Source organism: Falco naumanni, chromosome W, assembly GCF_017639655.2.
Source record: "Falco naumanni isolate bFalNau1 chromosome W, bFalNau1.pat, whole genome shotgun sequence".
NCBI lineage: Eukaryota > Metazoa > Chordata > Aves > Falconiformes > Falconidae > Falco > Falco naumanni.
The window spans coordinates 12143216-12157373 of record NC_054079.1 but is presented as its reverse complement, the minus strand read 5'-3'; the positions used below and the strand labels follow the sequence as shown (position 1 = coordinate 12157373).

The 14158-nt window shown below is 44.5% G+C and overlaps 1 protein-coding gene across 11 annotated transcripts in view; it reads left to right on the top strand.

Annotated features, from left to right (window-relative positions):
• Window positions 1–14158, top strand: part of LOC121080478 (CUGBP Elav-like family member 4) — an 817088-nt gene that overhangs the window by 663791 nt on the left and 139139 nt on the right. For 7 of the 11 annotated variants that reach the window (XM_040578501.1, XM_040578502.1, XM_040578508.1 and 4 more), the window contains one exon: window positions 5031–5174. In XM_040578501.1, coding sequence (XP_040434435.1) covers window positions 5031–5174 — 144 coding nt within the window. The remainder of the gene's footprint in view (window positions 1–5030; window positions 5175–14158) is intronic. The other 4 variants (XM_040578511.1, XM_040578506.1, XM_040578512.1 and 1 more) reach the window with 1 other exon arrangement.

Sequence of the window (14158 nt, the reverse complement as noted above, 5' to 3'; positions counted from 1 at the left end):
TCTACATGATGTACGTTTACAACCAGGTTCTCCAACCGAGTGGAACTATCTTGCCATAATGCAGCAGCCCAGATGGATTTACCTCTGTGTTGGTAATTACTCTGCTTGTATTGCTGTAACCAACCCCACAGGGCATTGGACACCATACATGAGTCAGTATAAAGTATTAGCCACTTTTCTCGTTCAGCAACATCTAAAGACAGCTGGATAGCTTTCACTTCTGCAAACTGGCTCAATTCACCTTCTCCTTCAGCAGTTTCTGCGACTTGTCGTAAGGGGCTCCATACAGCTGCCTCCCACCTCCAATGCTTTCCTACAATACAGCAGGACCCATCAGTAAACAGGGCATATTGCTTCTCATGTTCCAATGGTTCATTATACAATGGGGCTTCTTCAGCACGTGTCACCTCTTCCTCTGGTGATATCCCAAAATCTTTGCCTTCTGGCCAGTCCAGAATAATTTAAAAAAATCCTGGATGATTGGGATTTCCTATCCGAGCTCATTGTGTAATCAGTGCAATCCACTTAATCCACGTAGCATCAGTTGTGTGATGTGTAGAGGAAACCCTCCCTTTAAACATCCAGCCCAGCACTGGCAAGCGGGGCACCAGGAGGAGTTGAGCTTCAGTACCAATCACTTCCAGAGCAGCTTGAGCCCCTTCATAAGCTGCCAATATCTCTTTTCCAGTTGGAGTATAGTGGGCCTCAGATCCTCTATATCCCTGACTCCAAAAACCCAAGGGTCAGGTCGCCCTTGAGTCTCCCCTGGTGCTTTCTGCCAGAGGCTCCAGGTTGGGCCATTCTCCCCAGCTGCAGTGTAGAGCACATTCTTTACATCTTGTCCAGTCCGAACTGGCCCAAGTGGCACTGCTTGAACTATCTCCCGTTTAATTTGTTCAAAGGCTTGTCGTTGCTCAGGGCCCCATTTAAAATCATTCTTCTTTCGGGTTTACGTGATAAAGAGGGTTTACAATCATACTGTAGTTTGGAATGTGCATTCTCCAAAAGCCCACGACACCTAAGAAAGCCTGAGTTTCTTTCTTATTAGTTGGTGGGGACATCACTGCTATTTCGTTGATCACAGCCATTGGGATTTCACAACATCCATCATGCCATTTTATTCCCATAAACTGGATCTCCTGTGCAGATCCCTTGACTTTACTTTGTTTTATGGCAAAACCAGCTTTCAGAAGGATTTTGATAATTTTCTCCCCTTCCCCAAAAACTTCTTCAGCTGTATTGCCCCATACGATGATGTCATCAATGTACTACAGATGTTCCAGAGCTCCACCCTGTTCTAGTGTGGCCTGGATCAGTCCATGGCAGATGGTAGAGCTGTGTTTCCACCCCTGGGGCAGTCAATTCCAGGTGTATTGGACACCCCTTCAAGTGAAGGCAAACTGTGGCCTGCACTCTGCAGCCAAAGGGATTGAGAAAAACACATTTGCAATATCAATAGTGGCATACCACTTGGCTGCCTTTGATTCCAGTTCATATTGAAGGTCTGGCATGTCTGGTACAGCAGCACTCCATGGCGGCGTGGCTTCATTCAGGTCCCAATAGTCCACTGTTAGTCTCCATTCTCCATTAGATTTTTGCACTGGCCATATAGGGCTATTAAAGGTTGAACAGGTTCTGCTGATCACCCCTTGGTTCTCCAGTCAATGAATCAGCTCCTGGATGGGAATCAGGGAGTCTCGGTTGGTGCGGTATTGCTGCCGGTGCACTGTGGTAGTAGCAATAGGCACCTGCTGTTCCTCAACTTTCAGTAACCCCACCACAAATAGGTCTTCTGAAAGACCAGGCAAAGTAGACAGCTGCTTAATTTCCTCTGTTTCCAGGGCAGCTATACCAAAAGCCCACCGATACCCTTTTGGATCCTTGAAATATCCTCTCCTAAGACAGACTATGCTAAGGATACATGAAGCTTCTGGGCCAGTCACAATGGGATGTTTTTGCCACTCATTCCCAGTCAAGCTTATTTCAACCTCCAATACAGTTAGCTGTTGGGATCCACCTGTAACTCCAGAAATACTAATGGGTTCTACCCCCTTATAGCTTGATGGCATTAATGTACACTGTTACCAGTATCTACTAGAGCTTTATATTCCTGTGGGTCTGATATTCTAGGCCATCTTATCCACACAATCAAGTAAACCCAGTTATCCCTGTCCTCCACCTGGGTGGAGGCAGGGTCCCTCTAATACTGGTTGCAGGATTCTCCACCAGGGAGGCAAGTTGTGAGAAGGAAATGTAGCGTAGAGTGGTTCCGCTCACTTATGTCTTGCCAGAATGGGTTAGAAATCATTTTCACAGGATCAAGAGTAAAGTCAGCTGTATCATTCTGTCTGAAAAACTGCCCTCTGGAGACTGGAGCAGCAACATTCCTGGAAGACTCTTTATTTGTGATTGCCTTTCCTTGTAGTTCACGCACTTGTGCCTCCAGAAATGAGGTAGGTTTTCCATCCTACCTCCTCATGTCCTGTCCGTGGTCTTGCAGGTAAAACCACAGAGTACCTCGTGGTGTGTATTTTCTATATTCTCCTCTCCAAACAGAAGGGTGTCTATGGTCGATATCTGAGATGCGAGTCTGTATTGGTGGAGATTCTTGTTAAGCTGGTGGACCAGTTTCTATATAGCTGAGATGAGGGAGGTAGAGACACTATCTTAATAGTCTTGGAGATGATGAATTGTTTCATCCATTGTTGGTGGTGCAGTGTCTGACCAACCCATTACTGCCAATGATTTGGCATATGCTGATGGTGCCCTTTGTACCAATTTCCACCACTTCGGTCATGCGCATTGGGCTTCATCAGGATCTATGGGTGACTGTGGATCGTTCAGGTTATAATAGATCATCTCTTTCACATCTAATTCCCTCAAGTACTGAATACCCTTCTCTATTGCAGTCCACTTGGTTGCGTGACATGTAATACCCTCCTTGTAGGGATACCTTTCCTTCACGCTTAACAGAAGTCACTTCCAGAGGCTGATGATTTGCTCTCCAATTGCCCTGTCAATGCCCCTTTCTCTAGCAAGTGATCCCAGCTGCTTGGTTTCCCTACCCTCCAAGTCTATACTATGAGCCCCATTATTCCAGCGTAGAAGCAACCAGGTGATAATGTGTTCACCTGGTTGATGGGCATAATCTTTCTGCATATCTTGCAGCTCATTCAGAGATAGGGATCGAGAGGTTACTTCTTGTTTGCCTTCTCCATCTTGTTCACGTGATGGGCCTACTCCTTCATCCTCCTTTACCAAACGAGCTGCTTTCCGTTTCCATTTCCTTTTATCTACAGGGGCCACTAACACTGACACCAGTCGGTCTTCTGCATCACTCACTTCAGGGGCCAAAGTAGCTGGAATGCCTGCCACAGTGGCTAGAGTAGCTGCAGCGCCGGCTGCGGGGGCTGGAGCGGCCGCAGCGGCTGGAGCAGGGGCTGGAGCAGCCACAGAGCCTGCCACAGGATCTGGAGTGGCCGCGGAGGGTGGCTGGAGCGGCTGCAGCAGCTGCTGCAGGGGTGGAGCAGTAGTTACAGTTTGTCGCTTAGAATTCCACCAATTCCAGGACATGAAAACCGCATTCAGTATTCCTATCACTAGGTTCAGGATTGACACTATGGAGCTTCAAGTGGATCAAAGATACTCAAGAGTCTCCTAAAATCCTATGTTCCATTAATTAGCCCTGAGGGGAAGGGGGAGGTGTAGACCCCACCCACAGGACGACTCTCTGGGAAAACAGCCAAAGGTACAGTTGTTGGCATTCCCCCACATGGGCCACCAGACCCGCAGAGGCGACAACACCGAGTGCACAAACCAAATTAGTTTCATAACCAATGAGCCCATCATATTACAGGTTAGTACTATATAGTACAACACTAAAATAACTTTAGCCCAGGTCCCAATATGAACAAACAACACAAAAGAGAGCACGTGCTGTAAATAAACAAGACAATTCAATCCTGGGATCATGGGCAGCAAATTCAAAAGCAGATAAGCCAGCATTGTAGCCAATTATTATTAATTTAATACAATGAATACTGAAAACAATTTAATCTAACACAGTCTGATTAGACCTGTTGTTATCTCAACCCTTCGAGCCCCACTTTGGGCACCAAAAAGGACTGTCATGGTTTAACCCCAGCTGGCAACAAAGCACCACACAGCCACTTGCTCACTCCCCCCCACCCAGAGGGATGGGGAGGAGAATCAGAAAGAAATGCAAAACTTGAGGGTTGAGATAAGAACAACTTAATAATTTAAACAGAATAAAAAGGTGAGAGCAACAATAATAACAATAATAATAACAATTATAATGGAAAGGTGGGGGAAAAGGTTAAAATCCAAAGGGAGAAAGGAGAACAAGTGATGCACAGTACAACTGCTTACCATGCGCTGACTGATGCCCAGCCAGTCCCCGAGCAACGATCCCCCCCCAGGTAACCCTCCAAGTTTATATACCAAGCATGATGTCCCATGGTATGGAATACCTCTTCGGCTGGTTTAGGTCAGCTGCCCTGGCTGTGTCCCTTCCCAGTCTTGTGCTCCTCCACCACGCTGGCTGGCAAGGCCCAAGAAACTGATAAATTCTTGACTTGGTATAAACACTACCCAGCAACAACTAAAAACATCAGTTCCATTATCAACATTGTTCTCACGTCACAGCCAAAACACAGCACTGTACTAGCTCCTAAGAAGAAAGTTAACTCCTTCTTTGCTGAAACCAGGACATAAGGCAACAACTTTTACAGAGAGAATATTAATGACAGCCTGGAAGATTGAATTTTGGACGTAACTATGAACTGAGCTGGTGGCCTCAGTTGTTCACCCACCAAGGTCCTTTCCTTCCTTCCTGATGCTCTCAGCCTCTTGCAAAGGTCCAGATCAAAAGACCTGAAACATTGCATGGGAAAAAATCAATGTCAGCTGGATCCCACACTACCAAATCTGTGTTAGTTGTATGGTTTGCATGAGCCAGTGTGCACCTGGCTAATTTCCTTGTGTGTCTCCTTTTCTCTCCTGTCCTGCAGGGAGCCTCTTCAAGCCTTGTGGTGAAGTTTGCAGATACAGACAAGGAGCGTACAATGAGACGCATGCAGCAAATGGCAGGACAAATGGGTATGTTCAACCCCATGGCCATCCAGTTTGGAGCATATGGCGCCTATGCACAGGCAGTAAGTATAGACACTGGCTCTGTGCATGTTCACAGGAACATTGGGGGTAGCACCTAGAATGGCGTAGAGAACACATGAGCAGAGGAACAACTGAGCAGAGGAGAAACCAGTGATTCTCCATTAAACCAGTTAAACAATGGTAGCAAAGTGATCCACACCATCTCAGGATGAGATGAGACAACATTGTAGGAGATAACATCTCCCTCAGAGGTGCAATACGTGCTCCTAGCAGTAACCAAACTATGGTCATGTGTGTACTCATGCAAGACGCTTCCTATGGGATCTAAGCTGTTGCTGTCAAATCCAAACACAACTAGTATTTGAGTTTTAGATAAAACAGGCTCTGAATTCAGCTCATCCTAGTTCTCTGTCCCATGTCAGCACCATCTGGTGCTAGAGAAGGTTTGTGGCCCTCCTCTGCTAGAGGCCACACAGACTGAGCTGAACAGGGGAGATGGCTCTCTGCTCCATTTGGCTAGGCCCCTACTGCATCATTGTGGGTGTCTTTGGAGTGGTTGCTGGATAAAATGGCAGCTGCTGATGGAAATGCTTTTACATTCATGAAAGCATGCTAGATAATACTAAAATGGACAAGCAGACATATGCACACATACGGTCCTGGCTCCCCAAAACAGTATGATTTAAGCACATCTGGAAAATGCATCAGCTATTTAAACACTGATGCACAGTCTAACTTAAGGTATCCTACTTACATACCAAACCTGGACCCTGGACCCCTGAGACAGTGTTACTGTACTGGGAACTGGGCTCCTGATGTAGCCCTGAAATGGATGTCTCCGGCATAACTACCCTTCCTTAGGTAGTTTTTCCCAATTAACAATCCTTTTCCCAATTAACAATTCTTTTCCTAATTAACAAGGACCTACAAGACAAGATCAGGTTTGGGAACTTGGTCTCTCTGCCAGATATTTCAGAGGAAGGTAGAGATGATCCCTCCAGCAGGCAGACAAAATAATGCCTGGTGATGTTGGCTGCCTTCTCTGGAGCAGATGAAACAGGAAGATTTGCAGGCAGTGGCACTGCATCTAGGTGCTTCATCCATTTGGTGGTAAAATGTGGTCCTCTTGTACTCTGTCCTGGATTTGTGTGCAAGAGGGAAGTGTCATTAATCCCACTTTTCAGGAGTAACATCCTCCTGAATGAGAGAGACTGAATGACTTACCTTAGGTAATATAGGGCCAACTCAGAAATCACACTCCAGTGTACGCATATGCCCTCCAGCACATTGACCGCAAGGCTCTGTTTTTTTCCCTGCCTATTTACCTCTCATGTTTTGGCACTATGGACTTCCCATCATAACCACATGTTCATTTTTTTTTACTTGAGGGTCTAGAAATTTCTGTCCTCCACTGAGGTCATGTGCAGCACTAAACACTTGGTACAACCTAGCCTACCCTTTGTATGGGCCAAGTACAGTCACAAGGACATGCTCTTAGAGCTCCACAGAAGTTCTCCCACTCCTGGTGCTATTCTGGATTTTTTTATTCTCTCCCCACTGGACAAATTCCATTTTTCACCTCTTCATTTTCATTACCAGTTAAAGAGAATCTCTACCTCTTCCTTGGTCCCCTGCTCCCCTCCTCACATGACAGAAGAGCTTTCCCCTCCCCAACCCAGTTGTGTTTAACTGTTTCTGGCCGGGGAAGGCTGCAGGAAGAGGAAAAGAGACAGTAAATCACATCTGAGCCCAGGCCAGTAGCCAGCAGCCTGGCAGGGGATGCAGCATGTGTGTCACCACATACCAGAGGCGTTAACAGGAGGCAACCCATGTGTAACTGAGGACAAACATCTGCAGAGGTTATCAGGCAGGAGATGTGTCTCCAATGTTATGCTACAGGCATTGATCAGGCAGAAGAGAGGTGGTAAAGACACCACTGTCCTGATGCTCTGGACCAAAAACTCATTTTGGTGTTGTGGTTTAATCCCAGCCAGTAACTAAGAACCATGCAGCCGCTTCTTCACTCCTCCTCCCTGACCAGAGGGATGGGGAGGAGAATTGGAAAAAGGTAAAACTCAAGGGTTGAGATAAGAATAATTTAATAAATGAAAATAAAATGAAATATAATAATAATAATAGTAGTAGTAGTAGTAATGAAAAGGAAAGAGAGGGAGAAAGGAATAAAATCCAAGATGAAAAACCCCAAACAAGTGATGCACAATACAATTGCTCACCACCTGCTGACCGATGCCCAGCCAGTCCCTGAGTAGTGATCAGCATGCCCAACCAACCCCCCAGTTTATATACTCAGCATGACATTCTATGGTATGGAATATCCCTTTGGCTAGTTTGGGTCAGCTGTCCTGGCAGTGTCTCCTTCTAATTTCTTGTGCCCCCCCAGCCCTCTCACTGGCAGGGCCTGAGAAACTGAAAAGTCCTTGACTTAGTATAAACATTACCTAGCAACAACTAAAAACATCAGTGTGCTATCAACATTGTTCTCATACTAAACCCAAAACATAGCATTGTACCAGGTACTGAGAAGAAAAATAACTCTATCCTGACCAAAACCAGGACACTTGGCTACATAATTTTTAATCTGGAGTAATTCTTCTAATTGCCATGATAATAGAGTCAGCACAGGTTTATACTGATATAAGACAGGATGAGGACTGCACCTTTACACCACAAAGTTCCCTCCATTATTTTCTCATTAGATAATACAGGACATTATGAGGGTATGTACTTGAGTGAAGATTTCTTTGAAGGAAGAGTGAAAAGAATTTCTGGGTCTGCTCCCGCTCCACTTGAAACCAATGAATTTTTTTCTTATTAATTTCTGTGAAAGCAGAATTGGATGCATCTTCTCTCCCCCCCTGCTAAATATGCTTATAAGGGCAAAAGAATAAGTTTTAGATCTTGACCCATTGGATATGACAAGCTGGTGGCACCAATTACCCTGGGGACTTCAAAGCTATCTAAATGATGGGATCACATTTCCATGTGACACCCATACACCCAGAGCATGCTCAGATGCTGTCTCTCAATCAGCCTCCTTATCTGTGTCTCCCTATCTATCTAGTTCATCTCACAGTCTCACACAAAAGGCTCTGTGAGTTCCCTCCATCCTGATTAATCCACGTTGGACTGCTGGCTCTTAGATATCAGGGTGATTGGCACCTCAAATGCCAGCAGGAGATGGAGAGATCGAGGGGGAGAGGGAAAAGGGGGCAGTTTTATTCAGCCTGAACTGAAGTTCAAGAGCTAAGGCAAGTCAAGAGGAGGGAAGGTGAAACAGTGAAAATGCAAGGGCAGGGAAGCGATGACAGCAGATGCCACAGTCACCAGCAATTTGTGTGACCTTCAGTGAATCATTTGACCACTGATCTCATTTCCCCATGTACAAATAAAGTTTATGATCAGATTTATTTTTCCTTCTCCCTCAGGGGGACAGCTCTTTCTTGTGCTGTCTCTCTGTGGGTTCTAACATAGGTCTATGATGGTAATAGAAGTTTAAGAACACAGTGCTTAGCAGTAAGGCCAAGACTAGCTTGAGACACTGGGTTCTCAGATCTGTACTTATCACCTGTCCTCCCAACTATCCCACTGCAGTCCAAGCTTGACTAATGTCTCAATATAAGAGTTCCCAAGCAGTTCCATGAGAGCTGTATAATCAACAATTTCTAATGATCTATTTCCATGGAGGATGTTGCCAGGTCTCCTAGGCAGCACTTGCTTGATGAATTCCCCCCGGAGAGGCATCATGCACATCACCAGGACTGCATTAGCTCTTGCAAAAAAAGGTCTCCATGCATCATGGTGGCCAGTGCAGCAGAAACCCACACAGTGTGGCTGTTTGAGAGATTAGTGGGCAGGTATGGATTTGCAAACCAAGAAGCACTACTGGGGAGAGGCAGCGAGGATCTCAGTCCATCAGTGTTTGACTGATAATGTTGCCACCAGGAGTGCTTTGGGCTCCAGCGCCTCTTTATCTCCTTTGCAGCTCAGCAAATGGCCATGTCACAGTTCACTCCTTGCTGCTGCTCACTGCCAAGCCACTCAATCTCATTTTACGCAACTTTAATCTTGATAGCAGCGATGGCCTCACATTGGCTAAGCAACTAGTTTTTGGGTTCAGCAACCATATGGCCTCAGCTCCAGAGGCCAAACAAAATCAGGAAGCAAAGAGGGCTCTCCTGTGTGTGGTTTTGCCTCCCCTCCTCATGTGTCACCTGCAAGCAGACCAGACAAAGCTTGGCAATAACTTTGTGTGCTGTTTCAGTGACAAAGTCACATCAGACCCACCTCACTTCCTTTGTATGCAGCTCAAGGGAAGTCAGGTTTCATGGTTCCCTAAAGCTCCCAGAGTGCCTATACTAATTTGTTTCAGGGGTTTTTCTTTTCAGCAATATCTTCCCATATTCATTTAGGCTCCCCTTTTATGGGGCAATTATGTATTTTAGTTCACACATGTATAGGCATGAGCCCTTTTTGTTGTCAGGTTCCTGTGGCTCCACATGAGCTGGCTATTAGTAGCTGTTTCCACAGTCTTAGCCAAGGCCAGCTTGAGGTATAGATCTGAACTCAGCCTGGAGAGAGGGAAACTGATGCTAGGTGATGCCACCTTTGATTTGCTGCCAGTCGAGAATGAACCTGCAGGCACACACTCCAGCTCAGAGCAGCACAGCATACCTTCTTAGAGACTGGTAAGTGGTGAGGTGGTCAAGACATAAATCACAAGATCACAAGCAGTAAAAATCAAACCAGACTGTGAATGGTGGTAGTATAGTCCTGGCCCAAATAAGCAACAGTGGCAAAAGTCCCTGCAGGTTTTCTTTCTATGAAGAAAGTGGCAAGAAGTTAGCAGTGGTCTCATGCCACTGCTGCCCCACCATGCAGATATGGAAACGTGCACAGATCAAAAAGGGTTGGGAAGATGGGAAAATGCAGAAGAGCAAAGCAACAACAAAGGATGGAGCCTTGGAAAGTGACAGATACTGTATAAATTATTTCATTTTTAAATTATTTAAAATAAGATCAAAGTCATAAATCAATTTTGCATTAAAAATGGAGTGGAAGTCTTAGCCATGGTCTTCGGGCCAATTTCCAGCCACGGGACTGATTGCATCCTGCAGCAGGGGACAAGCATAGAATTAGTGAGTAAAAACAGACAGATGGGGACAGAGGCAACAGAGGCAATGGTAACATTTGCTCTCTGGCCTGGAGCAAGTTCTTTCCTGTCAGTAAATCCCAGCTTCCCTCACTCTGAAAAAGTACAAATGGCTGCAGCTTCTGAACTGCAGACAATAACTGCAACAAATATGGACACATTCAGTACAGCAAAGCTCTCAGCCATCATAAGTGGTCACCTTGGGAAGTTAGGGCAGCAGTGACTACTATGCTGACCATAAAAGTCTAGGTGCACTCTGTCTGAACTCCTGTGGAGATGAAAGGACATTTCTGCTAAATGATCTGAGGTAGTACTGAAGGGAAGAATCGCTTCTTCCAATATTTATTCAATTCATACTGTGAAATTATTTTGGAAAGATACTTAAAAAATTCAGCTAGCCCTATGAAATCAGGGAAAATTTACTGAATATAGACTATCTTTGCATATCATTATTATATTTAAATGACCAAAATGGAACAGTAAATTCAGTAAATACTACCTTTTATGCAAATCACTTGTTTTGATCTGTTCCAGAAGAGGAATCTATTTTTAATCCATAGTACTTTTGTAGTAGGGCTAATACCATATTTCTGATCATCAGCTCCTTGGTAATTCAGAACTAAAGAACACTCAGATTTGGACTATATATACTTTTTTTCTAGGTTTTGTTTTTTTTTACAGTTCTCAGGAAATTAGAAATTCAAATCATTGTGTTTCAAGCTTTGGAAAGAAACATGAATCCAGGTGTTGCACATTAGTTTTTTTAAGCCTTAATTAAATTTAAATTTTATTTTCAAAGCAGAAATTTCTGTTTCCAATAAGTCATTAAAAAATGTCTGACAGATCATTCTGATTTTTTTCAGAATCTTGTTTGTTTGAAAGCTTGGGAGATATTTTTGGTTTTATTTCCCAAAGGCCAGTTAGGTAAAACAGACATGAATTTCTCAGTTCTGTGATTTTACCAAATATGACTCCTTTTACTGCTTTACTTATCTCTTCCTATCACAGGGATACCATGAGGATTAATTAGCTAAGTGTTTGTATAGATCGTTAGAGGTGGGAAGCGTGGGATGCTGTTATTACTTTTATTATTATTACTGAATGAAGAATATGAAAAGTCAAACAAAACACCATGTGGTTCAGAGACAAAGGTAGAAAATAGCACTGGAAAAAACCTTAAAGGTCATCATATCATTCAGCGTAAGCCTTCTCCAAGGGCAATGATCATGTTATTTCAAAAAGAGGGCATCAGAAATAAACCTTCTCTCTCTCCTTTTCCACTTCTTCAGTTTCATATGTATTTATTTTGGGGGCTGGATAAAGTAAGCTGTAGCATTCTTTTCATTTCTAGCAGGAGTTTTTGGCCTTGAGTAAGTAACTTCACCTCTCTGTGCACCTGTTCCTCCTGTAAAAAAAAGGATAAAATTTCCTTTCCTTGAGTGCAGTAACACAACCCTGCCATCTAACAGCCACCTGATGCCAGAGGCAGCTGTCCCATTCCCAATCTCACCTCTGGCCACATGTCCTCACCCCATATCACTAGATTGACAGTGACCATATAGGGAGACGCTTCTGGAAGGAAAACAGGCAGTAAGTGCAGCATTTCTGTGCTATACAGTTAACACTACTGGTATTGTTTCTGACTGGCTGCTTGGCAGCATCAGGTATTCATCTATCCTGGTGCAAAGGTAGCAGCAAGATGTGGAGAGGGAGACGTGCATTGGCAAGCTCTTGCTTTGGTTCAGGCATGCTGCAAAACTATATCCTTTGCTGTTTTTTTGTCTTAATCTCCCATGCTAGGATAGGATGGATAAACCTGTGGAGGTGCCTATCCATCCATTGATGACAGAGCTGGCTGAAGTTTATCTACCTATATTTGAGGTAGCAAAAGGTGTATGAACTGAATCCTCCCATTGCTCACTGTTGACCAGCCATCACTACCACCCCTCCCCATGTTTTGAATGACCTTACCAGTTCTCTAGCCTTGGGATGGAGACTGCAGGCTGATAGCTCTTGAGGTGCTGTCCATGGACATGAACCAATTTGGAAGCATTTCCTGGTCTCCTCAAAAGACAAGTATTTGAGCAATTATAATGTCGAGGTTGGAGGAAAGAGGGAAAAATATAAAATCAGATGGGATAAAGCTCTAAATGCTCAGGCAAAGATCATGCCAAGGATGTAAGAGAAGTAAAAGAAAATACATCCTTTCAGCTGAGGAAGGTAAAAGCTCCTCTCTGTCCCCTTGGATCAGTCTCAGATAATAAGGCTGCTGCCTTTCTGATTAGTGCTCTGTGGCCCCAGCCCAACAGGACAAATCTGCATTTCAAAAGACATATTTTGAAGTACACAGTACGCAGGGGCCCTGCTGCTATTGATTTGCCTCTGGTGAGGTCACTGCTTCATATTCTACAGCTTTATTAACTGGGACCATACACTGGGCTTCTTTCAGAGTGGATGGGACATTTGTCTTTGGGGGGAGCTGGGGAAGAAGTGGGCTGACTTTTATTTGAACTCACTTGGGAATGTTCCAGAGGTTTGTTTTTTTTTTATAAGGGAGACTGGTGACCTTTACAGGACTTGCCCTCCTTTTGTAAAATACCCTGTAGCTACTTGGAGGGGGAAAGAGGTAAGTCTATGTTGTCACCTTCTTTCAAGGTGATCAAGTTCCTGTCCTCCCACCCCTGTGATGCCACTGCACTCAGCTGGGCTGTGACCATCAGCTGCTAGGCTGGGAAGGAAAGTCCCCTTCCCCTTGAACCTATACCCTTGAGCACTTCTGACCTGTAAGATATGAGCATAAATGGGAAATGTGACAGCAGAAGGGTGGCAGGAGTGTTGCCAAGGGTTGTGATGTCCAGATATGGTTGGGGTCTCCTCTCTAGCCAAGGAAGCAAAGCCAGTTAGCTTGGGCATGTGGCTGTGTTCAGGTATGGGATGCTATACTCCTAGCTCTGGAGAAGACCCTGTTTTACCCCACAGGCTGGCTGTGAAGGCTGCAGCAAGGTGTACATTCTCTGGGTAATGAGGTAGAGGAACACTGTGCGTATCACCATGCCAGGGGGGTTTCCAGGTCTCCAGGGCATCTTGGCAATCCCCAGAGCACTGAGCATAACAGAAATGGGGTGACAGCACCCTGCAGAAGCAATTGAGCCTAATTTCACAAATCAAAGGCTAGGACCTTAATTACTACCTTATTTTTATTGCATTAACTTTTTAACCCTAAGATAAATTTAACCTCTTTGCTTCTCAGATTCCTAACAGTCTCTGTGGGAGTATGGCCAGATTTAACCAAATGTTTCACTGAAAGCCACCAGACTTTAGGCCGCAGACCCTACACGTTCAGCACTAATCAGCAGATTAGGATCATCTTGTTCTTATAAGGAGAGAGAAAATACCTGCTTCTTTCTGAAGATCTATGACAGAAATGCATAAAATACATTATTGCAAAAAGAGGCGTGCATGTAGCCAAGGTATAGTCTACAAATATGCATCTTCCAGTGCAAATTTATAAGCCCTCTGAATAGACAAGAAATCACACTCAGGTTACCCAGTTTGCAAACCAGGAGGAGCACCTGCCATTGTGGAGTTAACTCTGAACAGCTTAGAGACATCCATAAGCAGGAGAATAATTTGCATAAGACATAAATAATGTCACAAGTGATTGCCTAGCTCTGCTGAGTGCAAAATGGAGATTGTCTTTAGAGTAACACAATCATTTGTACTACCATTGGCAACATGGTATCTTTTAGATAGAACCCTGTTTCTCTTGCAGCACAGGTGAAACACAAACAAAAAAGGATTAACACTTTTCTTTTAAATTGTTGGGAACCAAGTTCCAATAATATGCGCCGAGGG